At 46.7% G+C, this 27201-nt stretch overlaps 1 protein-coding gene across 2 annotated transcripts in view; it reads right to left on the reverse strand.

Annotated features, from left to right (window-relative positions):
• LOC147725374 (uncharacterized) overlaps positions 1-27201 on the reverse strand; it is a 2508159-nt gene that overhangs the window by 1478413 nt on the left and 1002545 nt on the right. For both annotated transcript variants that reach the window (XM_086964051.1, XM_086964052.1), the window contains exon 10: positions 9660-9857. In XM_086964051.1, coding sequence (XP_086820177.1) covers positions 9660-9857 — 198 coding nt within the window. The remainder of the gene's footprint in view (positions 1-9659; positions 9858-27201) is intronic.

Here is a 27201-nt window from a genome sequence, read left to right on the forward strand (position 1 = left end):
TGAGCTCATCATCTCACAAGAACTAGACCTGCTATTGTTAACGGAAACCTGGCTATCTGATTCCTCCACCCCACTGATGGACATTCTAGTTCCCCCGAACTACGACATCATCAGATTAGACAGAATCGGTAAGATAGGTGGAGGTATAGCCTGTATTCATCGTAGTAACATCACTGTAAATAGAGCCACGTCCCCGGTCTTCACGTCTTGCGAATACTTCTGCCCAGACCTTAGCAGCAATGGCAAACAAGCTTGCACTCTGCACATCATCTATCATCCACCAGGTGACAATCTCATTTTTTTTGGAACAACTCATGGATATGATTTCAACTAACAACGGTATGCAAAACAACCAGATCTTCCTCAGCGATTTCAATCTCCACTGGAATGACAACAACGACACAATTGTCAACTGCCTCAGAAGCTTCCTGGATGACCTAGCCCTGACCCAAACCTGCATTGGCCCTACACATAAGACAGGTGCAACCCTGGACCTAATAATCTTCAAAACGGACGTCATTCAACTGGAATCGATACAACCTTGCGACTGGTCTGATCACCACATCATCACCTTCTTTATCAAGGAAAGAGTCAAATTTAACTCAGTTCAGGCCACGAAACCTAAGATCTGGAAAAGAGACGTGAAACAACTCAACACTCTTCCTTTCTCAAGCTACAACCTTCTATTGCCTCCTGCTGGCACCACAGACGTGCATGATCTCACCAACCACTACCTCAACTCGATGACCACAATAATCAATGAGGTAGCCCCTCTTCAACTTAAGAGAGTCTCCACTAAAGACTCAAAACCTTGGTACAATAGCCTACTCAACAAAGACAAACGCTCTCTTAGAGTTGCTGAACGGAACTGGAGATAAGTCCAGTCGACTATTCACCTCAAATTACTAAGAAAAAAGAGAAATGCCTATTACAAGAAGATTAAGCGCACCAAAGCAGACTTCTTCAAACACCAACTAGACCAAGCTAGAAATCGCCCTAAAAAACAATTTGAGCTAATCAAAACTCAATCTAAGGACGCCCCTCAACGGTTTCAAGACGCCGCCCAATCGCAACCCAACTGTGAACAATTCTCCGCCTTCTTTACTCAGAAGACCCTCAACATCGAGAACGATCTCTTAAAGGACCGATTACTTTATTCTGTGCCACATTCACAACCCCCCCCGTCACCACCAACTACGACACACCAAAACCGTTCAAAGTGTGTCCCAAAGAACAAAGCCGCCTGGTCATCCTTCGACACCTACTCGGAAGTGGTCTTGGGTAAGATTCTAAATCCCTTGAAACTTTCCAACTACCTCATCGATCCGCTCCCCGCTAACACTGTTACAGACCTAACCCCATGGCTGCTTCCGCTTTGGACCAAAATCATCAACAGTTCACTCCAACAAGGTTGCATTCCAGATACCCTCAAAGTCGGTCAAGTCTCTCCCATCCTTAAGAAACCAACAGCTGACCCCACAGATCTTAACAACTATTGTCCTATATCCAATATCCCTACCCTGGCCAAACTGCTTGAAAAATGCGTGCACCACCAACTAACAAAACATATTGTGCGCTTTGACCTCCTTGACAACTACCTATCTGGCTTCAGAGCAGGGCACAGCACGGAATCAGCCATGACTCTCATTATTGATGATGCACTTCAAATCCTGGACCAGAACGGCTCATGCTTACTCATCCTGCTGGACCTATCCTCAGCTTTTGATACGGACAAACATGAGAGTCTGCTGGATCTGCTCAGGCTGAGGATGGGTCTTTCAGGACCAGTGATAAACTGGTTCACCTCCTTTCTACATAACCGAACACAACAATTCACGATTAACCGCACTCTTTCCAACCCCGTTCCAGTAAAGCTGGGCGTCCCACAAGGATCCTCACACTCCCCGACATTGTTCAACTTGTTCATGGAGCCGCTCACCGAAATTCTCCAAGTGTCTAACGTGCAATATCATATGTACGCTGATGATACACAACTGTATCTAAAGATTAACACCTTGGAAGACATTAAACAGCTAAACTCCATACTCAGGAACACCCAAACATGGTTGGCAGAAAATCATCTCAAACTGAACGCTCTAAAGACTGAATTCCTTCTTATAGCCCCCCACCCACTGAAATCCCTTTGATGCAAAACTTAATCCAACATCTCACTGAACTCAACGTGCAACCAACTATTGTGGACTCAGAAAAATCATTGGGAATAACTCTGGACAGCAATCTTACCATGCAGAAACACGTGAGCAACGCTACAAAGGGAGCAAATTTCCAGTTAAACATTCTAAGGAAGTTGAAGCCATTCTTGCCAGCCAACGACTTCAAACAGGCTGTACAAGCGCTAGTTATCCTCCGTGTGGATTATGGTATTGTCTCTTTATGCGGCCTCCCAAAAGAGACTACAGCCCCCCTTAGAGCATCAATAAACTCTGCAGCAAGACTTATCACCGGCTCGAAAAGAAGTTCCCACATCTCCCCTGACCTAAAATCCCTGAATTGGCTCCCGTTTCAAGCAAGAATCCAGCTAAAAATTGCTTGCATGACACATAAGGCCTTACACCACAAGGCACCCATTTACCTCGCACAGAAATTGACAATCTCTGGTGGCTCAAGGTCCTCTAGGGGTGCAGATAACCTTCTACTGAAACCTCAAATATTCAATAAAAAAACAACATATAAACGATCCTTCTCCGAGATGGCGCCTAGGATTTGGAATACTCTTCCCCCTGAAACCAGATTGAATTCTTCTTTCGTATCTTTCAAAATGGAAGTAAAAGCTATTCTCATGGCAAAATTTACCTGACCACTCTACCCGGTCCTGAACCTTTTTCATCCGAGACTTGCTGCTTTTGTTCTAGGAACAACTATGATTCCAGGCTTTGGTACTTCACAAGTTTTTCTGTGTGTGTTATTTTATTTATCCCATGCTTGTTTGCTATATTGTGTCTTGCTATTCTTTATGTATATTCAACTCTCTTCATTGTAAAGCACTCTGATATCCGCAAGGATCTTGTTCACGCTCTATAAAACCTTCTAAATAAATAAATAAATTAGATTTTCTTTGGATGTAGGCTCCGAGCGTAGAGCTTCGTTAAGTTGTGCGCTCAAAGCTAGTGTGTGACAGCTTGCCAACCCCTATTTACATTTGATAAGATCTATTTTATAAAATTGGTATCCATTGTTTGGACACAAAATTAATACATATCCCAAAAATATTTTATGCTGGTATTCATGCTTACTCATGCTGGTACTCAAGAGTAACTGCCAAGGTTATCACATTTGTTGCAGAAGTTGCTTTCAGTTGTTATTGCATGACTCATATGGCGGCTTGTCATAATCTATACTGAAGACGATTTGTATGACATCACTACTGCTGCCTGAAGCAAGAGTCTGTAGGACTGATGAACCTGTCTGCTGTATGAATCTGTATAATCTCTACAATCTGAGTTGTAGCAACGGGGAACAAACCTTAAATATCAGTCTACCTCTGCTGCTAAAGGCCTGAGAATTGTGTAACTTTTCATTTTTACACCTTGAGTAGGTTCTCACTCATACAAAAGGACTTAGAATCAACATAAGAAGATGTGTGTTGTACCAGTGGCTTTTTAGTCAATCTTTAGGAAAAGTGTTCACATCAAATCTAGTGATGCAACAATTAGATATTAGATGATCCTGCAACATAATTTATGTTTAAGTAAATTCCTGACAGAACTGGTGAAGCTGGCTAACTTCATTCAAAGAATAATTTGGAAATTGTATTAAGACACTTTAATATGGAAAGGTCTGATGTTTTCTCACTGACCAATACAAAGAAGGTTAAACAATGAGGCTGCAAACATATATATGAGACACAGTACCCCTTACTGTATATTATAAGGATATTGCAAGTCAGCAAACCGTTCCCTGATTATATGATTTATGAGGTCAAGGAATTCCGAGGTGACTTGTATGTCTAATATTATACAACAGGGGGTAGTTTAATCCTTCTAATACATGGTTGCACCATAATACTTCCCACAAACCATTTAAATCCTTGAGGTAAGGGATGAGATGTTTGTAAATATGAAAAATAAAATTAGAATTTCTTGTGCAAAAATATCCACACAAAAAATAAGTTCTTTTTTTCCATTTTTTTCAGAACAAATTTTATTTATTTATTTATTTATTTATTTAATTATTTATAAAGTTTTATAGAGCGCGAACAAGATCCTTGCGGATATCAGAGCGCTTTACAGTAGTTGACGTTCTTTCTACATCAAATAAATGCAAGTTAAACACGTATACATAACATCTTGTAAAAGTAAAGCAGTAAGGTACAACAAAGAACAATCCTGTTGAGTCAGGTAAAGGGCAGATATAATGTCTAGGTTGTCTAGAAGATCCCTTGTCATAGTAGGATTAGTAACACGGGTACGTTTGGTTTTGAAATTTCTTTAGACTATGTTCAGGTGAATTTTGCCATGAGAATCGATTTTACTTCATTTCTGAAAAATGCAGTAGAAGAGTTCAGTAAGGCATTCCATATCCTGAGCGCCATTCCTGAGAAGGTTTGTTTATATGTTTTTTTCTTGTTGAATCTTTGCGGTTTTAGTAGTAGATTTTCCGCACTTCTTGAGGATCTTATCCCACCAGAGATCGTCAGTTTCTGTGCCAGATAGCTGGGTGCATTGTGATGCAAGGCTTTATGCGTCATACACGCTAATTTTCAAGTGAATTCTGGCTTCCAGTGGTAGCCAGTTCAAGGATTTTAAGTCTGGGGAGATGTGGGAGCTTATTTTAGAACCAGTGATGAGTCTCGCTGCAGCATTTATTGAAGCTCCTAGCGGTGCCGTTGTATTTGGTTTTGCCAATAAAGTGCCCCAGCCAGGCCATGGACATTATACCACATGATGAACAGTATAACATCACCTCCAACAAGGAGATCGACAAAATGTAGGGAAAAAGGGAAAAAGAAGAAAAGAAAGATAATCTCAGAAACAAATGCACATCAGCACACCCGTGTCACATGACCACCCTGACCCAGCGTCTATAGACTCATACAAGCGTGTTATAAACTCCAAGGATCCTCTCATGCAATCTGACCATCCCATCTAATTTCAGCATCCAACTGCAGCTCAGCAGTTTGTATAGGTTCTAAAATCAAACCTCGATAGCCTGCCCACATCTACCAGATTTTAGAATGTTTTTGGGGGCAACCCAGGGCCTTAAAAACGATGACCTGAAGTCCCACGCAAAAGCCCATGCCCTGCTTCAAAACATCCAGATGCGGCGGTCTAGCAGCCTTCCATTGTCTTGCACCATCCCTCTTGGCCAGGGTAAGGCAGAGACATAATAAATGATGCTGATATCTGTTGCCACCTATACCTTCTGTACTATGCAAAAGGATCAGTTTCAGGGTAGGGGGATATTCCATGCAAGCACCTCAGCCAAGCAGGACACAACACCCTGCCTGAAGTAGTCTAGCACCCTGCAGCCCCACACTCCATGTAAAAAAGGACTTTCCTCAGTGTCACACCGCATGATTAGAGGAGAGTGCCACAACAGATGTCCAGTAAAGTGAGCTCTATGAAGATATTTGAACTGGATTAGACGTAGGCGGGAAGATATCGCAGCCCAAAGGAGGGGATTCCAAAACGTCGACCCAATCATCACCATCATTTCTATCACTGATATTCCTTTGCCAGGCCGCCCTGAGGGCCTCCAACGTAGTGGAGCTGTTTGTAACTAAGGTCTGGTATATTTTGAACATCTTGTGACTTCCAAGGTCACCTATTAAGAACTTACCTTCAAGCTGACTGAAATCTGGTAAAGCGGTAAGGGCCCGAATGTAAGGAAAAAGGGCATGACACAACAGCAATTTATAGAATTGGCTATGGGGCATCAAATATTTGGATTGAAGCTCTTGGAATGACTTGAGAATGTGTCCCAGTATGACATCACCCAATGTCGATCTTCCTATGTGGTCCCATACTTGGAAGCCCGTCAATCCTGTTACCTGCAAAATAAGAGCGCCCTGCCACAATGGTGTCTCTCGTGTTTGGCGTTCACACCACCTCATTCTACAAAGGGAGCAATTCCACTCCTGTATCACCACTCTAGTTGTGGGGGGGAGGGTGCCCATATTCGATCCACTATAAATCAAGTTGGGTAAAAATGTCTCTCCCATCACCCATCGCTCCACAGCTTAGGCTTGATCAGCACGCAAGCCACACGACCACTCGTTGATAACCAACAGGTGAGAGGCAGCATAGTATGATTGAATATCAGCAAGAAGTTAAATATTTGTAGCAAAAAGATATTAGAATCAGTTCAATACTAGTCAGATTGAAATAAAATATTGCAGCTTAGAATTTATAGAGAAATTCTATCTTTCTTATAATTAGCTAAAGCGGACAAAAAAATAAACATGTTGGCATAAATTTCTTTCTCTAAACATGTTTCTGCTCACTGTTCATGTAGAAAAACAGAGCAGAGGAAGAAAAAGCCATTTTTTTTCGTTGTTTAACCTCTTTAGTGCTGAGAAAGATCTGTTGAGGTCCTCAACACCATTTCTATAGTGCCAAGGATGTCAGCAGGTCGTCCTTGGCACTGAAAAAGAATGCTGACATCACAACAAACCAAAAGTGAACGCAGACTGTGCTAATGACGCAAATGTCCCACTTCCAGCACTACATTTCTCTAATAGACTCGTACTTGGAGATTGCTCCAGGTAGGCAACCTCAATGCAGGGATCCACTCGACTTGACCACCAGGGATGGTGATTGCAGGGAGGAATGGCTCAGTTGGGACTCTGCTCCCCCCACCCTGGGCCAAATCAGTCTTTCTGCCCCCCGGAAGCAGACAGGGGTTGATGAACCCCAATATGACCCAGTGGGGAAGCCCACATGACACCATGAATTTATGAAGGGCAATATATTTTTGGGCGGGTGGTGCCCCATGGCATGGAGCTGCGCTCCCCCACTTTGTGGGGGAGGGAAGCACTAGATACTAGGAATTCATGAAAGACAGTATTTTTGATTGGATGGGAATGGGCCCAATGGCATGGGACTGTGATCCCCCGCCGGTGGACAAATCAGTATTCCCCCCCCCTGGGGGGCACAGGGGGTGCTCCCACAATCTGCCCCTGAGAGCGGCAGAAAGTCCACTAGACACCAGGGATTATCAAAAGGCTCTATTTGTTTGTGGGTGGGGGAAGCACCACCCCCTTCCTCCCCATGCATGAGCCTGTGCTCCCGCTACCGTGGACCATATCAACCTCTCCGCCCCCTGGGGACAGATAGGGGGTGTTCACCCCAGTCTGGCCCCCTGGGGGGGCAGAAAGCCCACTGGACACCCAGAGATTTCTGAAATACAGTATATTTTTTGGGGGTGGTGTCAGAGGCCCCAGTGGCATGAACCTGTGCTCTGCCCACCTGAGGACAAATCAGTCTATCTTCCCAGGCCATATTAGTGTTCCTGCCCCCCTAGGGGGGGGGGGCAGATTTGGGGAGTTTATCACCAATCTTCGCTCTAGGGGACAGAAAGTCAACTAGACCACCAGGAAAATCGGGGTCTGCCTCAACCTGAGAACAGGTCCAACAGTCTTTTTTGCCCACCCTAGTGGTAGATTGAGGAAGTTCCAATTTGCTCCTGGGAGACAGAAAGCCCAATAGACCACCAGGAAACAAATGGCCACAAAAAAAAGAAGAGGTGGGGGGCTGCACACCCAGTCATTCTCCTGCGCCCCATCCCAGAACAAGCCCATCAATCTTTTTGACCCATTTGGCTGTAGATTGGGGCAGTATACCTCCAATCTGACCCCAAGGGGCATAAAACCCACCAGATGCCAGGGATATACTTATTTGTTTTAGTAAAAAAATGGAATGTGGGCAGCCCACCCTGGAGTTGGGCCTATCCCCCAACTTGAATGATTCCAATAGTCTTTATGCCCACCTAGAGAGCAGAGTATCCCTGTTTCCATGGCAAGCAAAATGAATTATTTTGGCCGTAGGTTTGATATATACACAGGCAAAATAAGAGTAAATCCACATTTCCTCGGTCACCCATGGAAACATACTATAGCCAGACATTTTTGGAAAGTAGGCATGCAGGGAACACCAGGAGGGTGTGCCTTGTGTAGATCCTGTAATATTTACTTGCCAGCAATGTCTTGCAAACCTCAAATGGTGCCTTAAGTCACACATGTTCATCAAATTGCTGTGTGGGAAAGTTCCAGAATCTACAGGGATCCAGATATTTAATTTTACCCAGCGTTCCAGAGCTTGCTCCAATTGAAATGGTACCCCACTTGTGTGTCTGGGCCTACTGCCTGTAACACAAGAGCCCCCAAAACACAATGTGGAGAAACAGGCAATAGGGGTAGCTGCAGTATTCTGGTCTGGGCTCAGCGGCCACGAAGGGAAACCTATCAAACCCAGGACTTTCTGAAAACCAGACATTAAAGGGGTTTCAGAGTGGTGTGCCTTGCATAGATCCCCCATTGTTTTCTTACCCACAACACCCAACAAACTTAAATCTTTGTCTACAATTATGCATGTGCCTCACATTTCTGTGTGAGAAAGTTCCAAAATGTACAGGGATCCACAAATTTCCAACAAACCCAGTGTTCCTCCACTTGTCTTGATAAAAGAGATACCCCACTTTTGTGGCTGTGCCCACTACACAAAAGCTGCTAAAACACAGCATGGAGAAATCAGCAATAATGGCAACTTTGGTATTTGGGGCCAGGCTAGGCAGTCATCCATGAAAACCTGCCAAAAAACAGACATTTCTTAAAGTCAGAACCTGGTGGAGTCCAGAGAAGTGTTCCTCTTGTGGATCTCAGTATGTTTCTTCTTCCCACAATGCCCTCAAACCTCAAAGATTGCCTAAAATCACAGCAAAATAGAGGCCTGTTTTATCTTTTTATATGTGGAGTTCTCTACCCCAACTACGGAGTTTCTGCAGTCGTAAACTTACTATTAACTCGAAGTTTGTGAATAGCAAAAAAATAGTAAACTTAACAAAAAAGTGTACGTTTACCAAATTTGACACATTATTTTCTAAACATCTATAGGGGAGAGAGCCCTTCCCTACTATCCAGGAGCAAGTCTGACTTGCTTAATTTTCTCACTCTCTCAGTGAAATTGTGTGGGTATAGTTTGAAGGCATCAGCTGCAACTGCTCATTGTTTCTGACAAATGTTATGTGCTTTGTGCTATAGGGAAAATGCTTGGCACCGTTGCATTTGTGCCTGCATTATACAGCATATACATTTACACAAGTAAAAAGGGACTGTACGTGATAACATGCATGTGCATAGATTAGTCAAGCTGAACACTACCTGTCTAACTACTGTATTTGTAAAATAGCAACAGGGTTTGTATTCCCTGTTTAGTATAACATTTATTCAAACCTAAGCTATTAAGCCTCACAAAAGAGAGCATCAAAAAATGATGTAATGAAGACAATAGTTTCCTGTTCCTGGCGATTCACCTGCACCGTCAGTTAGTTGTAGCACAGTAAAGCCTCTGAACATCAGCAATCTGCGACTCAACAGAAAATCCACAATACAATAACAATACCCTGGTACATACAATGGCTATGTATATTACAATAAATCCAATACATAATTGAAACTATTAGACAATTATTCTAAAACGTACCTGCTCCAGGGCGTTGTTTATACACTGGATTGCAATTGGATCGGACTCCGTTCCAGGCATTTCTAGTATTTCCTTGCCAATTAATATTCTGGCTGGTAAATACACAACAATATTTTTAACTGCTGCAAGCTTTTTTTTAAAACTTTGCAATGCTGCCCCATCTTTTCCTTGTGATGTTATCAATTGTATCAAAACAGCCTAAAAAAGAGAATATGCGTAAATGTAAATGGTTTTAAACATTGCCACCATACTATGACAAGGGATCTTCTAGACAACCTAGACATTACATCTACCCTTTACCTGACTCACAGGATTGTTCTTTGTTGTACCTTACTACTTTACTTTTATAAGATGTTATGTATACGTGTTTAACTTGTATGTATTTGATGTAGAAAGAACCTCACCTACTGTAAAGGGCTCTGATATCCGCAAGGATCTGGTTCGCGCTGTATAAAACTTTCAAAATAAATAAATAAATAAGATTGCCACAATACTTAACTGACTGCCTATCTGTATGTATCAAACAAGAAAAGTTAGTACCAGTTCAACAAAATCTGACCAGAATGACACATAGGAATAATGAAAATTCAACATAAAAAAATAAAACAAGTATTGTCAAAGCCATTTGCTTTGCAAATGCTTATTGGTATTGACTTTCCCAACACAGCACAGGTTTTCACAAAGCAAATAGCAGTGGACTGTCTTTTTGGAATACTATGTTCCATACTTTGAAGATGAAGATGCAAAGAGGCCATATTGGAACGTTATCACTCAGTATACAAAATAAAATTCCAAGATGGCTCTCACATTGTGTCTAAACACTAGGTGATGGCCAACTTGGAAGGGCTTAACAAAGTTATTTTGTATACCTGTAATACTGCTTCAAGAGGACTGTCACGTTGTGTCTACAAAGAATGTAACAACCATCTTAAAAATATTGAAAATAATGTTGCAAGGTGGCCAACCACCACCACTGTCTTCGCAACAAGCATTGGCAAAACCAATAGCAGGGAGTCAGAGCTATGAGAATAGGCAGAGGAAAATTAATTTAAAGTGTGATCATTAAGTGTACTTTTGAGATAAAATAGCCCTTCATGCGTTGCACTGCCACTACTCCACAGAAGGTTGAACATTACACCAAACAGCCACAAGCATAAGGTGAGAGAGTAATATTACCTGGGTAGAGTCAAAGCTGTAATGTAATGTAATGTAATGTATGTGTCTTGTAAAGCGCACTGCTGCCCTGAGGTGTCGTGGCGCTGTATACCGCTGGGGAACCCGTCCTGGCTATCCCTGTGAGATGGTCCCTACTGGGTATCTCCAAGGTGAAACCAGGCATCCCCAGCGAATGTGGGGGGCCGTTGTAGAGATGAGGCAAGCTAATGCCCAGAGTTGCCGAGTGTGATCGCTGGTTAGAGTAGGCGCCGAGGCGAGAATTATCGAGTCCGCTGACCCTGGTCCACGACCCTGCCGTGTCGGGAATTGAACCCGGGTCCCGGGCCGTTCTCTGCTTCCGGGTCTGCCGCCTCTAACCAGCGAGCCACACCACTCCACCTGCAGTCTATGTACATTTTAAAGCACTGGTAACAGGAAAAAGAGAGCTGCACTGTCAGGCCAATCCTAATAAAGGAAGGTTGCACCTCCGGGATATGTCATTCCACTTTAAAAGGAGCCATTTACCTTAAAATACATTGGGGCAGATTTACAAGAAAGTGACTCAGTGCAGGAGGCAATCCATTTGGCTTTGGATTCCTCATAAATCTGGAAATGTGTCCGGTTCCTTGGGTGTTGCGTGGGAACACCCACAGCAACACCCATGGAACGCCCCTTTCACACAAAGTGCTGCGTGCAAAGGGGCCATATTTACAAGGACGGGAAAAGCCAAGCAGGGTGGCTTTTCCTGTCCTTGTAAATATGGAGAAGTAAAATGCCCCACCCGTACGACACAAAAAGTGACGCACCGGTGGTGCAAGGGGCTTGTAATCTGCCCTATTATTATTCCTACAGAGATGAGTCATTGGCTTCTGGAGGAAGGTACAATCATATTACCCTCCTTAATTTCCTTACCAGAGGATATTCTCCAGCCGGATTCCCATTGATCGGGATATGCTCAGCTGAAATGGCAGCTCTGAATGTGTATATTGACCGTAAGCCATTCAGTCTGAAGTCGAGAGGGATATAAAATTCAAGATATGTACATCAGACCCCACAGTATCCAAGTCCCTCTGCAGATACCACCACATCCATTTTGACCATGTGGACCTAAACCTTTTAGCTGTTCCTTCTGCCCATGTCTTCAAAAGAAGTGTTGGGACCCTCCATCTGTCCCTGTAATCCTCTATGCCATGATACGACGATTCCCCTCCACCACGAGGTGGTGAGGATTCCCTAGACCATGGTATTCACAAAAATGTTCTCAGGGGACAAAAAGTACAGTGTGGGGTTTGCCCGAGGGCCGAATCAATGACGCAGCAACCCCCTGAGACAGGGTGGGGTGGGGAATTATGGGGAGAGAAAAGAAACACACTTCTTTTCAAAAGACTATGAGAAAATGCATTATTTAAAAATCATTTTGCACATTTTGCAACAGCCTACAGGCTAAACTATGTGCGATCTATACATTTTTTTCAATTTTCTAGCCTATGGTATACTGTGTGTAAAATATTTATAAATGGAATATTCTCCGTACTTACTGTTACACGATGAGATTCAATAGCATTATGATTATATATTGCTTTGCCCCAGTGCAACAACCAGGATTTAAGTCATTGATCGTCCAGTTACACACAAAGCTTTTCCACCAAAACAATTCATTTCCACATATTACAGGGCTGCTTATGTGTACCATTTCCATATTTGCATTGTGCCTACATGTGACATTTTCCTATTTTATGTGTGACACGTCGAGTGACACTTCATTGTAAAATGTACTGACCCCAGGCAGAGAAACAGGCAGAGCGCTTAAAAGTGTTACCTTCAGCAGTATATTCAACTACATTAAAGCATTCTAATTTTTGCATGCAGTACCAGGAATATACCCAGCAGTAAAATGATGCCAGAGAGGTTGACATGAAGCTAGCAGACTGCCCTAAAACTCTCAGCCTTAGCATTTCCATGTGTGAGGAGTTCACCTACAACAGGACATATATTTGCACTCACTTGCCTGAATTTATAATGAAATACAAAATAAAGCAGGTACCAAACTGCAAAAAAAACCCTAGATTGGAACTCTTCAAACTCACTAATTTAACCCAATCCTGTTTTGCTCTGCTCCTGTTCACAGCTCCCATACGTTTTCTACGTTCTTCCACAGTCCACTCAACTCAGCTTTCACCTATAAGCAGGCCTGCCTTGATGACAGTACAAGCTTTACTGGCTGTAGAAAGAAAGCCCACAATCAGAAGAGAACAAACAAATGTATGCTTGCAGCATTAATTCTATGTCAGGACGGAGGCAAGGATTACGCAGCCCTTTCTTCTCTTTATTAAAATAGCAAGTTCAAAGTAACATCACCAAAAACTTCAATGAACTACAACTCCCATGAGCACATGGGGCACAATGTACATAGCAACCATCATCCAATGGCTAGGTCGCCCGCCGTATATCTTGGTCTGACGTCCCTTCCGCTTCCTCTTTCTTCTCTGCTCGTCAGATAAGTCACTTCATTTATCTTTCTGACGTATTGTGTTTTGCCTTGTTACGATTTGCCTGTGCATTATTTTCTGCTTCGAGTGGTCTGTGCGCAGCGTTTTTGCTGCTTCGGTGGTTGTTGTCGCGCGTCAGGCTTTGCTTGCGCGAGTCACTCCCGCCTCATCGCGGACCGCGTTAGGCGCGCTCGAGCGCTTTCACTGCTCTGTGGGGCGCCGAGGTGCTGCGGAGAAGCTGCCTTTGCGAGCCGGATCCGTGCGGTGTGGCGCACTGAGGCAGACTCGTTCTGTCCTCACCAACCCTCGCCTGACACCGGCTTCGGTGCGTTTCTTCGCGCGCTCTGGTGGCAGAAACGAGGTACTGCACCTCAAATTTGACAGCTAGGCTGCCTGAGCACCGGCGAGGGGGCTACCTTCTTGTATTATTTTATAAAGGTGTCTGGTGCTCTCACCCTCAATAATGCAGACTTCAGACCCGTCTAATCCCCCCATTCAGGAGGCGGAAGACCTTTGCCTCACACAACCCTTGCCGCCTGCGGTGAGCTGCGTGTCATCACAGGCCCTGGACATGGTACTTGCGCCGCTGAGGGATAGAGTGGACGCTCTCGCCCAGAGCATCCCCGGGGTGTTTGGCACCGCAGCGCCTGTGGACAGTGGTCCCAAAGGCGGGCAGGGTGGGGGTAAGAAGACAGCTAAACGTCACGCGGGGCACCTGGAAGAGTTTGATCGTTTGAGGGACTCTTTCCGTAAGAGTTCGCGGACGTTGAAGCATGTACCCTGCCGGGAGGGAATTTATCCCGTAGATGATGGCGACGAGGTCGCGCAGGACACAGACCAGGAGGATGGTTTCCCCGTGGTGGGAGAGGGTGTTTCGGAGGAAGAGGTCTCCTCGGAGGATGAGGAGGGATACACGGGTAGGCCTTGGCGCCCGGCGTCCCTCTCATCGGGGTCCCAAGTAGGGGAGGACAGGACCCCCGATATGTTTGATCCAACGAAGATTTACCACCCTAGGTCGTCGGAGTGGATTCCCGATCCCAAGGTGGCGGCTTACGCCGCAGGTAAAATTCGCCAGCCCCTGGAGAAGAAGGTTAGAACCCGTATGAGGGGAGAATGCCCTCGCCCGAAACTGGAGGGCAGGGTGGCCACTACTCCGGACATAGATGAGAAGCTCTGCTCGCTCTTCCCAAAGTTCATGGAGGACCCTAAAAAAGGCATAGATCGCTCCTTGCGCAATTGCCAGGATAAGCTCTTGGATGCTGTAGGGCCCGTGACTCAGATCATCCAGTTGGCCGAGAGGGCCAGGGAGTCAGGGACTACGCTATCCACGGAGGTCGTGGCAGGTTGGGCCCAGCAAGCCCTATGCTTCTTGGGTAATGTGAACTGCGCATTGGCGGCTGAGCGGAGGAGGGCCCTCCTCATTAAGATAGAACCTAAACTGGGGGATTTGGCCACGTCAGAAGCAGGGCCTATTGCACAGGGCAAGTTGTTTGGCAAACCCTTCATTAAGGAGCTAAATAAATTCATCACTACCTTTTTGGCTCTGGATAAGGCCCAGACGTCCATCAAGAACATTTTCCGGGGACGGGTTTTTGCAGGGGCCGGAAGAGGACGGGGTCGCTCCTCCGGCCACCAATCCCAACAGGGCCCCAACAACAACAGGAATCAACAACGTCGCAATAACGGCTGGAATGACGGCCGCCAGGGATCCTTCTATCCCAGTAGAGGGAAGGGGCGCGGCAAAGGCTACCGAGGTGGAGCCAATGCCCCAGGAGGCCCATCCGGTGAGTGTTACCCTTTTTTCCCCATCCGTCCTGGGGGGGAGGTTGCGGGAGCATCTCCACAACTGGCGCAGGATCACTTCAAAACCTTGGGTTCTCCAGACGGTCCAGGATTTCCGGATAGAGTTCTACGGTTCTCCCCGTCAGAGGGTTCACCCTCGCCCGTTGGTATTTTCGGCAGAAGACAAGCTTCTGATCAGCAACGAGGTTGCGGATCTCCTTAAGGAAGGAGCGATCCGCAGGTCCCTGCTTCACCCTTCGGGATTCTTGAGCAATATTTTCTTGGTCCAAAAGAAGGACAAGGGGTTCCGCCCAGTAATAAATTTGCGGGACTTCAATGAGTGGCTGGTTTACCGCCACTTCAAGATGGAGGGGATCCATCTCTTGCGATATATTCTCCTCCTGGGAGATTGGATGGTGGGTCTGGATTTGAAAGACGCTTATCTCACGGTACCCATTTTTCCGCCTCATCGGCGGTTTCTTCAGTTTCTCTGGGACGGAGAGGTTTTCGAGTTTCAGGCGCTTCCCTTTGGCCTCTCTTCGGCCCATTAGTGCTTTACGAAGCTCCTCCGGCCGGTGGTGGAGACTCTCCGAGAGAGGGGCGTTCGATTGATCATATATCTGGACGATATACTGCTGTTGGATCAATCACCGACCCGTCTCCGGTCCAACTTGAACATGACTATTGCTCTGCTTCAGGATCTGGGTTTTGTGATAAACGCCCAGAAGTCGGAGCTTCACCCGGCGATGCAGATGACCTTTCTGGGTTTTCTGATCGACTCGGGGACGGCCTCCCTCAGTCTTCCCCAGCAGAAAGTGACCAAAATCCGCAAGGAGCTCTCTCGTGTTCTGAGGAAGGACAGGATCTCCCTTCGGCAGCTGGCCCGTATTGTGGGCCTCCTCTCGTCCTGGATCCAAGCGATCTTTCCGGGTCCCCTTCACTACAGGGCCCTTCAACGGTTGACGGCGCAGCACCTCAGGAAGGGGCTGACGTATTCCGAACTCATCTCGCTCACGGAGGAGACTAAGACGGAATTGCATTGGTGGATCGAGCACATGAGCGCGTGGAACGGGAGAGCGATCTTCGGATCCAGTCCGGACCTGATCATCGAGTCGGATGCCAGCAGGTTGGGCTGGGGAGCGCGCTGTGGCGATGTAACGATGGGGGGATGTTGGTCAGAGGAGGAACTCCACCTGCACATCAACTGCTTGGAACTTCTTGCGGGTTCCTTTGCGGTGAGGTCCCTGACTCAGCATCAAGTGTTGTGCTGCATCCTGCTGCGCATGGACAATGTGTCAGCGGTGCAGTATATCAATCGCCTAGGGGGGCCTCGATCGCGGGCCTTGGCGGAACTGGCGAAAGACTTCTGGCACTACTGCTTGGAGAGGCAGATTTCGGTGACAGCGGAGTATCTTCCAGGAAAACAGAATTCGATCATGGACTGGCATTCCAGGAACTTCCACGACTTCAGCGACTGGCAACTGGAACAGCCAGTCTTCCAGGCTTTGATGGCCAGGTGGGGTCCATGCTCGGTGGATCTATTCGCGTCCAGGCTCAACCGGCAGCTCCCGAGGTTCGTTAGTTGGAGACCGGACCCGGAGGCGACGTCGGTCTATGCGTTCCTGCAGGACTGGTCGCAGGAACAGGCCTACGCGTTTCCCCCTTCATAATTCACCAGGACCATGCAGCAAGCGTGCATGGTCCTGGTGACTCCCTTCTGGCGAGCCCAGGCGTGGTTTCCGCAGCTGCTGAAGCTCTCTTGGGATTGCCCGATTCTACTGCCCTTGTTCCCTTCGCTGCTCTTGGGTTCCCTGGGAGAACCGCATCCCCTGGTACTTCAGGAGACCTTGTACCTTATGGCATGGAGGATTTCAGGGGACGCTGGCAAGGCGGACACCTTTCGGCGGACGCTGAGGACCTCATCCGTCGGGCCTGGGCTCCAGGAACCGTCAAGAGGTATCGCTCGGCTTGGCAACGGTGGCGTCGTTGGTGTCTGGGAAGACACGCCGATCCCGTGGGGTCGGACGTTAGTCACATTCTGAATTTCTTAGCAGAATTGGCACAATCAGGGCTGGCCTATCGGTCTATTAATTCTTTCTGATCCGCCATTTTGGCGGGCCATGCCCACATCGAAGGGAAGCCAGCGGGGGAGCATCCTTGGGTTTGGAATTTGCAAACTTATGAGAGGGGCTAGGTTATCTAAGCCCCCGGAACCCAGGTATGATTGCCTCTGGGATGTGAACATCATTCTGCGTTTTTTACGCTCATAGCCAGATAATCAAAATCTTACCAGGAAAGAACTGTCGGCTAAGTTGGCGATCCTGCTGTGTCTGGTCTCGTGTAAACGAGTCTCTGACGTGAGAGTGTAGGATATCACGGCGCGGATGTTCACTCCCGAGGGTGTAACCTTCACGATAGCAAGGAGGACCAAGACTAATATCAGGTCGGTATCTTATCCAGTATTTCCGGATCAACCCAAACTTTGTGTGGTAAGGTGCCTTAAGGCGTATGAGGACATGACGACGGAATATCGCCCTCCAGGTGAACGCCAGCTTCTTATCGCCCTACAGAAACCCTTTAAGGCGTTTCCTCTCCATCCATCGCTCGGTGGGTCCGTTGGATCATGACCGAAGCAGGGATGGACGTGACCAGATTTGGGGCTCACTCCACGAGGGGTGCAATGGCCTCTAAGGCCATGCAGGTAGGTGGTAGACTAGAGGACATCATGAACGCAGCAGATTGGTCCTCCGAGTCCACGTTCAAAAAGTTTTATTTCAAACCCATCTATGGCGCTGCAGCATTGGTGGTGGATCAGTTTTAAACCTGCATAATCCTCGCCTCCGTCCTGACATAGAATGAAAAATTTCCTAGCTAACGTAACGGAAAGTTTCAATTCTATTAAGGACTAGGAGGCGAGGATTATCCCTCCCGAGACTTGGTGGTCTCGTCCCACCCTGGAGGCTACATAAGCTCAGTAAGTAATGGCTTATAGTATGGATTTGAAATGTGTATTCTGTTTTATTGCACTATGCTGGTTACAATCCGGGTATGTTTTCTGAGTGCCAATTTCTCCTTGACATGTTACTCGCAGTGGTTAATTCTGTTGATGTAGGTTGTGTATAATCCATCGTTATGCTTCCTTCCATGGAGGAGAATTAAGATAACGGAGTTTCTTGTATGGGTTTAGGACAAGATCAGAAGATGGATTGATGAGATGTTCTGAGACTTTTCCTCATAGAGAAGAAGAGGAAGCGGAAGGGACGTCAGCACCAGATATACGGCAGGCGACCTAGCCATTGGATGATGGTTGCTATGGACACTGTGCCCCATTTGCTCATGGGAGTTGTAGTTCATTGAAGTTTTTGGTGATGTTACTTTGAACTTGCTATTTTAATAAAGAGAAGAAAGGATTGCATAATCCTCGCCTCCTAGTCCTTAATAGAATTGAAACTTTCCGTTACGTTAGCTAGGAAATTTTTAATTTCTTTCTTTTCTGATACTGGGCTTTGTTTCTACAGCAATTTCAGCTTGTTTAAGGAGCAGGGCAGCCCTTCGCTTAAATCAAGCTGAACTTACTATAGAAAAAAAGCCCAGAATCACCAAACTGTGTTACCTGGCTAGCAGTAGTAACAGGAGAATAAACAGAACTCGAGCTGCTTTACCTATATGCTGCTGTTTTACAGATTTCCAGAGAAAGGTCTGTAAGCTGCAAGGAAATGCCTGCCAAGTCACCAGTGGCCTGTGGGCTGTACATTGAGTACCACTGCCCTAGAGGATCCAGGAGAATTTGTGGAACCAGGAGAAGATGAATTGGATAATCCCACTAAAGTTCCATCAGAACTGGATACAAAACCTAAGATCTTCCCCTCTTCCGTCTGACTTGACCTGACAGTTTTACGATTATCACAAATGAGGGAAACTTGTACTCTGCCTCTTGGTTCTAGTCCAGAAAAAAAGTATGCTTGCAGCATTAATTTCTTTCTGTTCTGATATTGGGCTTTGATTCTACAGCAATTTCAGCTTGTTTAAGGAGCAGGACAGCCCTTTGCTTAAAACAAGCTGAACTCACTATAGAAAAAAAGCCCAGAATCACCAAACGGTGTTACCTGGCTAGCAGTAGTAACAGGAGAATAAACAGAACTCGAGCTGCTTTACCTTTATGCTGCTGTTTTACAGATTTCCAGAGAAAGGTCTGTAGGCTGCAAGGAAATGTCTGCCAAGTCACCAGTGGCCTGTGGGCTGTACATTGAGTACCACTGCCCTAGAGGATCCAGGAGAATTTGTGGAACCAGGAGAAGATGAATTGGAGAATCCCACTAAAGTTCCATCAGAACTGGATACAAAACCTAAGATCTTCACCTCTTCCGTCTGACTTGACCTGACAGTTTTGCGATTATCACAAATGAGGGAAACTTGTACTTTGCCTCTTGGTTCTAGTCCAGAAAAAAAGCATCCATCACTGCAGATTTCAGATACGATCTCAATCTGAAAAATATGTCTGTCCACTTTATGATCCATCCTGCATGCAAACACATCGACTGTGAAGGCCCCCCATTTGGTTTTATCACCCTGAACACTTTTCAGTCCAATTTTCATAAGCTCGTAACTTGTGAGTGCCAGTCTGCCATATTGTTGGCCACATCAAGGAGGTATTCTGCCATCTCCGAAATCCTTTTGACCAGTCAAAAATGGTACAAGTGTTTTGCTGGTTCTGATAAGACTTTTGATTACAAGCCACTTAAGCGAGTGTTATACCTCAACGGAGAGATGTTGTCTATCATCAACATGACACAACTTTGGATCTTCTCCTTTGTCCAACATTGCACCACAAACATGCTTGTCAAAAGTGGATTGTTGGCCCCATTCCGCTCTTCTCCACCAAAAAAAAGATTACTTACTAATCAGTTTGAGTGGCTGTTAGTCAAGGAAATGGTACTTTTATCCAGTAAACTTGTTACCTCCTGTTTAATGAGTAGAGTGTCTTGTTTAGAAAAAGCAAGTGGTAATGGTCTTGGGTCTGACTTGGAGTTTTGAGGAATTATATGTGAAAACCCTGCAATGTGTGTAAGACCCACACTTCTGGTGTCAGCTTCTCCCAGTTGTGAATGAACAATGCCGTTTGCCCTCCAACATTTAGTTGGGAAGAAGGGACTCACCAGAGGCAGTACCTTGCATGTTTTCCACTAAAGGTGCCCTGGGACCCGTGTTGGTGCTATAAATCTTAAAAAGGGAAGAATCCCCTGCAACTTGATTAGTTCTACCAATGACCACGCTGGTAGACTAGGCCTCTTGTAGGGGCTTGGGGTAGATAGCAGCCAGTGAAGTGCCCCCTAACAAGGCTAACCCCAGAGAAAACCGTTAGGATGAAAATCTACCTCATGGAGGCTTGCACCTTGTCCACTGACATGAGAATGTGGCAACACTTTTCCCCCACTTCCCTAATGAAGGGTTTCCCAAACACGTCTCCCAGAGCTATAACACCTGCCTCAGAAGAAGCTAGGTCCTAAAGGTCATCAGGAGGGATAAAGGATCCTGACTGTTTTGCTTCTTCTGCCATAATAGGGAACTTCATGATAGGGCCATAAATGTCAATAAATGTATCTTGGCATGACTGAGGGCTACTCAACTGAGTGAAAGTGGACGAAATTCCCTGGATCAAGCATATCTAAGGTATTGGGCCTGTCTTGATTGGCTCTGAGGGAGGAAGGTTGTCAGGAGCTGTGTGTCAAGGTCTAGAAGGGCCTGAATCCCCATCCAAATTCCCATGAGAATCATCCCCATCAATGAGTTCTGACATGGCTGTAGCCTCTGAAGGAGGTATGGAATGGCAAGACATTGTTACCCAAAGTTGGAATATATCACTTTCAGATCCTCCAGGGAAGGGATGGATTTTGATAGGATGCCCTTTTTAGGTCTCGCTGATCCAGCGCGCATGCGCTGTCAGCGAGACATTTAGTAAGCCACTTTTGGAAGTGCTTCCAAAGCGGCGACCAGCTTACCCTCACACGCGCGCGATGTGCACAGCACTTTTCTTCATCGCGCGCACGCCTGTGCATAACTCGCATTTAAAAGAAAAATTATTATTTCATTTTGCAGCCCGGCCGCGCGGCTAATGCTTGTTCTAATTCTTTATGTGTTGAGTAGGACGATGTGTTTTCTGCCGCAAGACTAACTCAGTGTAAAGTTAAAAGTTGTGACAGTACACATTTTGTAACTCTAATGTTAACAACCCCTAAACTATATAAATGAATCATTGCAGGCACGCCCACACTCAACACGCAACCAGGGAACTTTTCTTAACCTGTGTTTCGAAGCAGAGCCTGCCACCCGCTGGCCCACTTCCCTGCCGAGGATCACACCACGCTACACACCACGGAACGGCATAATCAAGGAAATGAGAATACAGTTAGGATGCAGAGTGGTTACTCAACTCCTTTTATGCTGTCATTTTTAGGACATATTTTGCAATTCTGCAGGTGCCACATTTTTCGCATAACTATACATTTGCCACACACAATCCATCATCTGCTCTATAATTTGCTGATTTTAGGAAAAAATGTGTCTCTGGAAAGGGAGCAACATTTACTAACGACGCTGTCACCCGTGCAGAGACAGCCCCTGGCTGGGCTGGCCACTTTTCAGTCGCCGATGACTGGTCTTAGGTCTTAAACTGATATTAATGCGTGGGGACCTTTGCACAGACAGGGTTAATGTGCAAAAATAACAAATGCCACAATACCACGAAATTAGCCACATTACGCCAAACGATTTTTTCTTGTCACTTATTTTAGTCAAACCGCATCATTTGATCCTCTCCTGCAGCATGCTTCCAATCGCCCTGATCAGATTATTATTACGTTTGCCAACGATCTTTGCCATCAGAGAGCTAAGACTGACTTTTACCACCACCACTGGAGCCTAGGTCAGGTGCTCAAGTAATCTGAGTCCATCGACCATGGGTCGTCAATCACAACTGTTCTTGATTGATTCTACTGGGAATGTCACGTGACGTATTCTCCATGCTCCCAACTACCCACACAGTGAACAATTTACATTGAAAGAAATGTAGCTCCATATGCAAATGTACATTTTGTTTCATTTTTCTTCACCGTGGGAAAAAGCATTGTGTCCCCCTATAGAAACCCATTCCCCTGCACCCCCACCAAGTTTAGTGGTTAACCATTCCCTTGCCCACCCTGCATTGGGAGTTACGTCAGCTCTAAGCTGGTGTAAAACTCGGACTATTTACGCTTGTCAGGAATCCCTCTGTGAAATCATGCTAGGTATTCTTAGTTTATTTCCAGCCATAAAGTACATATATCTGCAGCAAAAATTGCTTATGAATCAGGCCCTATTAGTCTGTAGGAAGTGTGGTTGGTCTTTCTCTCAAGCATTATGCTCTCCCTCCACCACAAAGGTAGAGTGGTCAGTGATGAGATCACAAGACTTCTTAGGAGGCTATACTTCGTCTAAGACCCACCAGTTACTCAGATGCAATGGCATAAGTAAACAAGCATTGGCATGGCCAATAGGTCTCGCTTTTGGGACCTTATAAGTATTTAGTTATGCTGCACAATATCCTTGGTGCAACAACATCAACTGTTGCATGGCTAAACACTCACAAGGTCCCAAAGGCGAGACCTATTGGCTATGCCAATGCTTGTTAATCTGTCAATAGAGCCTAATTCGACTTTATTGGGTTGTGCAGAGCGCAAAGTGCCCCTGGCTCTCCAAGATAGTCATCCCCTGTGGGAGGCGACCAGTGCAGTAATGAGTGAGCTTCATGAGCCTCCTCTCAAGAGCTGTCAAGGCAGAGGAGACTGTCTGATGGATAAGAGGCATCTACCAACTCACAAAATGAATCGTCAAATGGGAGAAGGGAGACTGACTCCTCCTCCAAGTAGCACACCTTTGAGATTTGCATTATTGACCACCCTTGAACTAATCCCTCAGTATGAAACCTTGCAGGCATGTTATGACACTGGATCAAGGCCATCCGGGGCTGATGGCCTTGATGGCCCGCGTAATGGCTGAGAACTGCTGATGAAAAAAAAAGAAAATTATTTGCACTTATCTGTGGTCCACGCTCCAATCCTTGTTAAGGATTTGCAGGCGATGGTTGGAGAGATCGAGATATATATATATATATATATATATATATATCCACGCTCCTAACGCCTTTATCTTCGCATTCACGGGGGGCGATTGTAGTGGGGGCGTACCTGCATTTTTAAATTGCTGCTCCTAAACCTTGTCACGATAAAACAAGGGAAAAGCACTCTTGGGGGTAAGTTCACCAGAGTTTATTAGGAACTACGCAGAATCTCCCAACACAGACGCGTTTTGGCAGTCCCATTTGTCAAAATATGTATATATAGTCGCCAGTAGGTAGTTGTAGTTAGGACCTAACTTCTATAGGAAGAGCATTTTTTGTTTTGCCAATAACTTTGGTGCTGCTTGACGAATCTTCACAAAATGTACACTTCAGTCAGTTTAGCTGCCTTGTTTAAAGTTTTAGGGTGATCCGTCAAGTGAGGAGCGTTTTCCCATAGGGATTTTGAACACAACTATAGCCCGAACCACTGAACAGAATTGCGCCAAGTTTCCCCGAATGCTAGATGTTGGTCCAGAAAGAATGCTTTTTGTGATTTGGTGTAAATCCGTTCATTAGTTTTAGAGATATTCAAGGCTAAACAAATATAGATATATAGGGATGTGGATCCTTGTAGTGGACTTGCGGATCCACAGTCCCGTGCTGAAATTTGATTGGCTGCCAACACTTCAACCAGGATGTGTTGACAGCCATCTTGGGACTCGACTTGAAGGAGAGTCCCACAAAAAAGATAAACAAGCATTTATAATGAAATGGTCTCGTCTTTGTTTAGAGCTATTGGCATTGCTCATGACATTATTTTTGTTTTTAAAACATATAAATAAATGGCATTGTCATTTACAATGGCAATAGCTTAATCTCTCACAAATGCAAGACCTATTGTATTTGCACCCACACACAGAGCCAAACACAGAGCCACACGCATCCACACACAGAGCCACACGCACCCACACACACACACACACACACAGAGCCACACACACACACAGAGCCACACACAGAGCCACACACACACACAGCCACACACAGCCACACATAGACCCACACACACACACAGAGCCGCACACACACACACACACAGAGCCACACACATACACAGAGCCACACACACACACACATAGCCACACACACACACATACCGAGCCACACACACACATACCGAGCCACACACACACAGCGCCACACACACAGAGCGCCACACACACACAGAGCGCCACACACACAGACAGAGCCACACACACACACACAGATAGAGCCACACACACACACACAGACGGAGCCACACACACACATAGACAGAGCCACACACACACACACAGAGCCACACACAGACAGAGCCACACACACACAGACAGAGCCACACACAGACAGACAGAACCACACACAGACAGACAGAACCACACACACACAGAGCCACACACACACAGACAGAGCCAGCCTAATGGTACTAATAAATGACACTCTTACTACTGCTCTGAACGCATGAGTAAAATAAATGCTAAAGGTGAGTCACTCAGCTACGCACCTGAGAGCGCCAGTACTGTGGGACACCATGGAGAGACAGTACCACGGACAGAGGTTACTGCACGCATGGTAACCAATGACTGCCTCAGAACCCCTAGAAAACATCTAATCAGTTTGAGCTGAAGAACAAATCTACAGTCCCAGACTTGTGCGGTCTGTGTGAGCTTTGGGGATAGCCCAGCTGTTTGTGTGAGCTGAAAGATACCTCTGCTGTTCCAGGTCTGAGAGTGATATGTAAACTGAGGGACAGCCCTGCTGTCGGAGGCTTGTGAGGGCCGTGTGAGCTAAGAAAACTGGTGACTGCATCCGAGCCATTAGACACCGGTCTCTGAAGAGCAGGCTGTGCTTAGAAGCGTGAAATGGAAGAGTTTGCACCAGGAGGGGAGGAGGGGCGGCTTCGAGCAGGACGTGAAAGCGAGCCCTTGTGTATAGCCCTAGCCGGTCTAGTGATCTGAAGCTGGAGGCGCAGACCTCCCATCCGCGGGGTGGGCGAGTGAGGGAGGAAGGGAAGCTACCTCAGCTCATCTCCTGGGGTGATATTGATAGCAGAGGAGCGCTCTAATTAAGCATCTGTTTAAAAAACACGCACCCCCCTCGTTTCCTTCTTTTCTACACAATCCAGCAAAGTGAGCGTCGTGCGCAGGAAAGGCCGAGCCCCCCCCCCCCATACCTGCATGCCATGAAGGGAAAAAACTGTTTCACCGTTGTCCCGAAGCGCCGGACACCGGCGCCTGTGACCGCAGCCCAAAGGGGTGCTCCGGACGCCAGTCAAGGTCGAGCCTGCACCCCCCCCCCCGGTGCAAGGGTAATGGCAATAGCGGGCCCACAGCCCCATGCACCGCGGCCGCAGCCGCAGCTGCAGGCGAGCGCGAGACAGGCCTCAGCCCACCCCCCCACCCGCATCCGAGACGGGCGGAAAGGGCCGCCCGGCCCGATAAACAGGGACCCGGCGCCTGGGCCTGCAGTCGCGAGAGCCCCGGGCGCAGGAGCTAGACCACGACGCGCCCACAGTCAGCTGGCGAGGCCGAAAGCAGAGCCTCCACAGGAGGCTCAGGGAAACATCACCGGGCGGGGAACCAAGCGCAAGACAGCAAGCTTGGCCGCCCGCGAGAGCACTGGCCGCGGCGGTGATTCCCTGCAGTCCCGGGCTGCGGCAGTGAAAACGGGGCAGATGAGGGGTAGGCTTCCTCCGAATTGAAAATAAACAGCGGGGTGGGCACCCGCTTAGGAATTAAAAATATATTGCGACCCGCGCAATAAAGACAATCACATAGCAGGTGGACCACGCCATGAACACCACCATGTTTCTCCGAGGTCAAGCAGAAATGGATCTGAGAAACGCCCCGTCATTTTCAGACTGGGGGCTTGTTTTTCTTTCTCTCATCTTCCCATTGGCTGGATGTAAACAACGGGCGTGTTTTGACTTGTTGTTTACATTCCAGCCAATGGGAAGAGGAGAGAAAGAAACGAGAAAACCCCCCTCCCAATCTGAAAAAGACAGGGCTTAAATCGTCACTGAAACCTCTTCTCCAATGGCTGGCCGCCGTTTAGGAGGCCTGCCAATGGAGAAGAGGGGCGGGCATTAACCTCGTACTGAGAGACATAAAATCTCGCCAGTGAGACTGCGCATGTGCGCAGCCTACGCTAGCTGAGACCTAAAAATCAAGAAAAAGGGGCAGTGTAGGAATACCCTGAACCCCCAGATAAGGTGGGGGGTCCCACAGTGACCCCACCTGGCATTAAAAAGATAATTGTTTTTGCAATTTTGCTGCGAATTGGCAAGTAGTTCCGCTGTAAAAAAAATAATTAAAATGCACAGGCACCCGTATGTTTTTTTTAGGAAACCCCTGGGTGGGCAAAATCCAGGGGGCATGAGGGGTTATTAAAAATTAAGGAGGGGGGCTTACTTTAGAAAAGCCCCAGGGACAACCACCTCCTCGGGCACATAATCTGAAAATATGGGGGGAGCCGTAAGGTACCCCCGCAGCCCTATGGACCACCACCTCCCTGTGGAAAATAATGTGAAAATATGCGGGGAGCTGCGAGGCCCGCCCAGCCCCGGGGACTGCCACCTCCCCGGTGCAAATAATGTGAAAAGATGAGGGGGCGTGGCTTCAACAGGCTGCAAGGTGGCTGCACCTTGAGGGGGCTCTGCCAGCCGAGCGATAATATCCTTCAACATCAGACATTTAGAAGGCACATACGCTCTGCAGGGGAGAACTTACAGCTGACGACCTGCTGCGGGGGTTGTGTGTAACATAAACCCGCAACTAACATTGTGGACGCTGTGACTCCACCTGGAGACACGATTTGGGAGCAGCCTGCAGAGGTACTAACTGAAGAAATGAGCACCAATCGGCAAGATACGGGGAAGCAGGGAGCTCGTCTGGGACATTTCCGGCTTGGGCTTCTGCACAGGCGGAGAAGCGAAGGAGTGACCACCGAATCTATTACTGCAGCGATGGCGTGAGTACTGCAC

Source organism: Lissotriton vulgaris, chromosome 3_2 (genome assembly GCF_964263255.1).
Source record: "Lissotriton vulgaris chromosome 3_2, aLisVul1.2, whole genome shotgun sequence".
Taxonomy (NCBI): Eukaryota; Metazoa; Chordata; class Amphibia; order Caudata; family Salamandridae; genus Lissotriton; species Lissotriton vulgaris.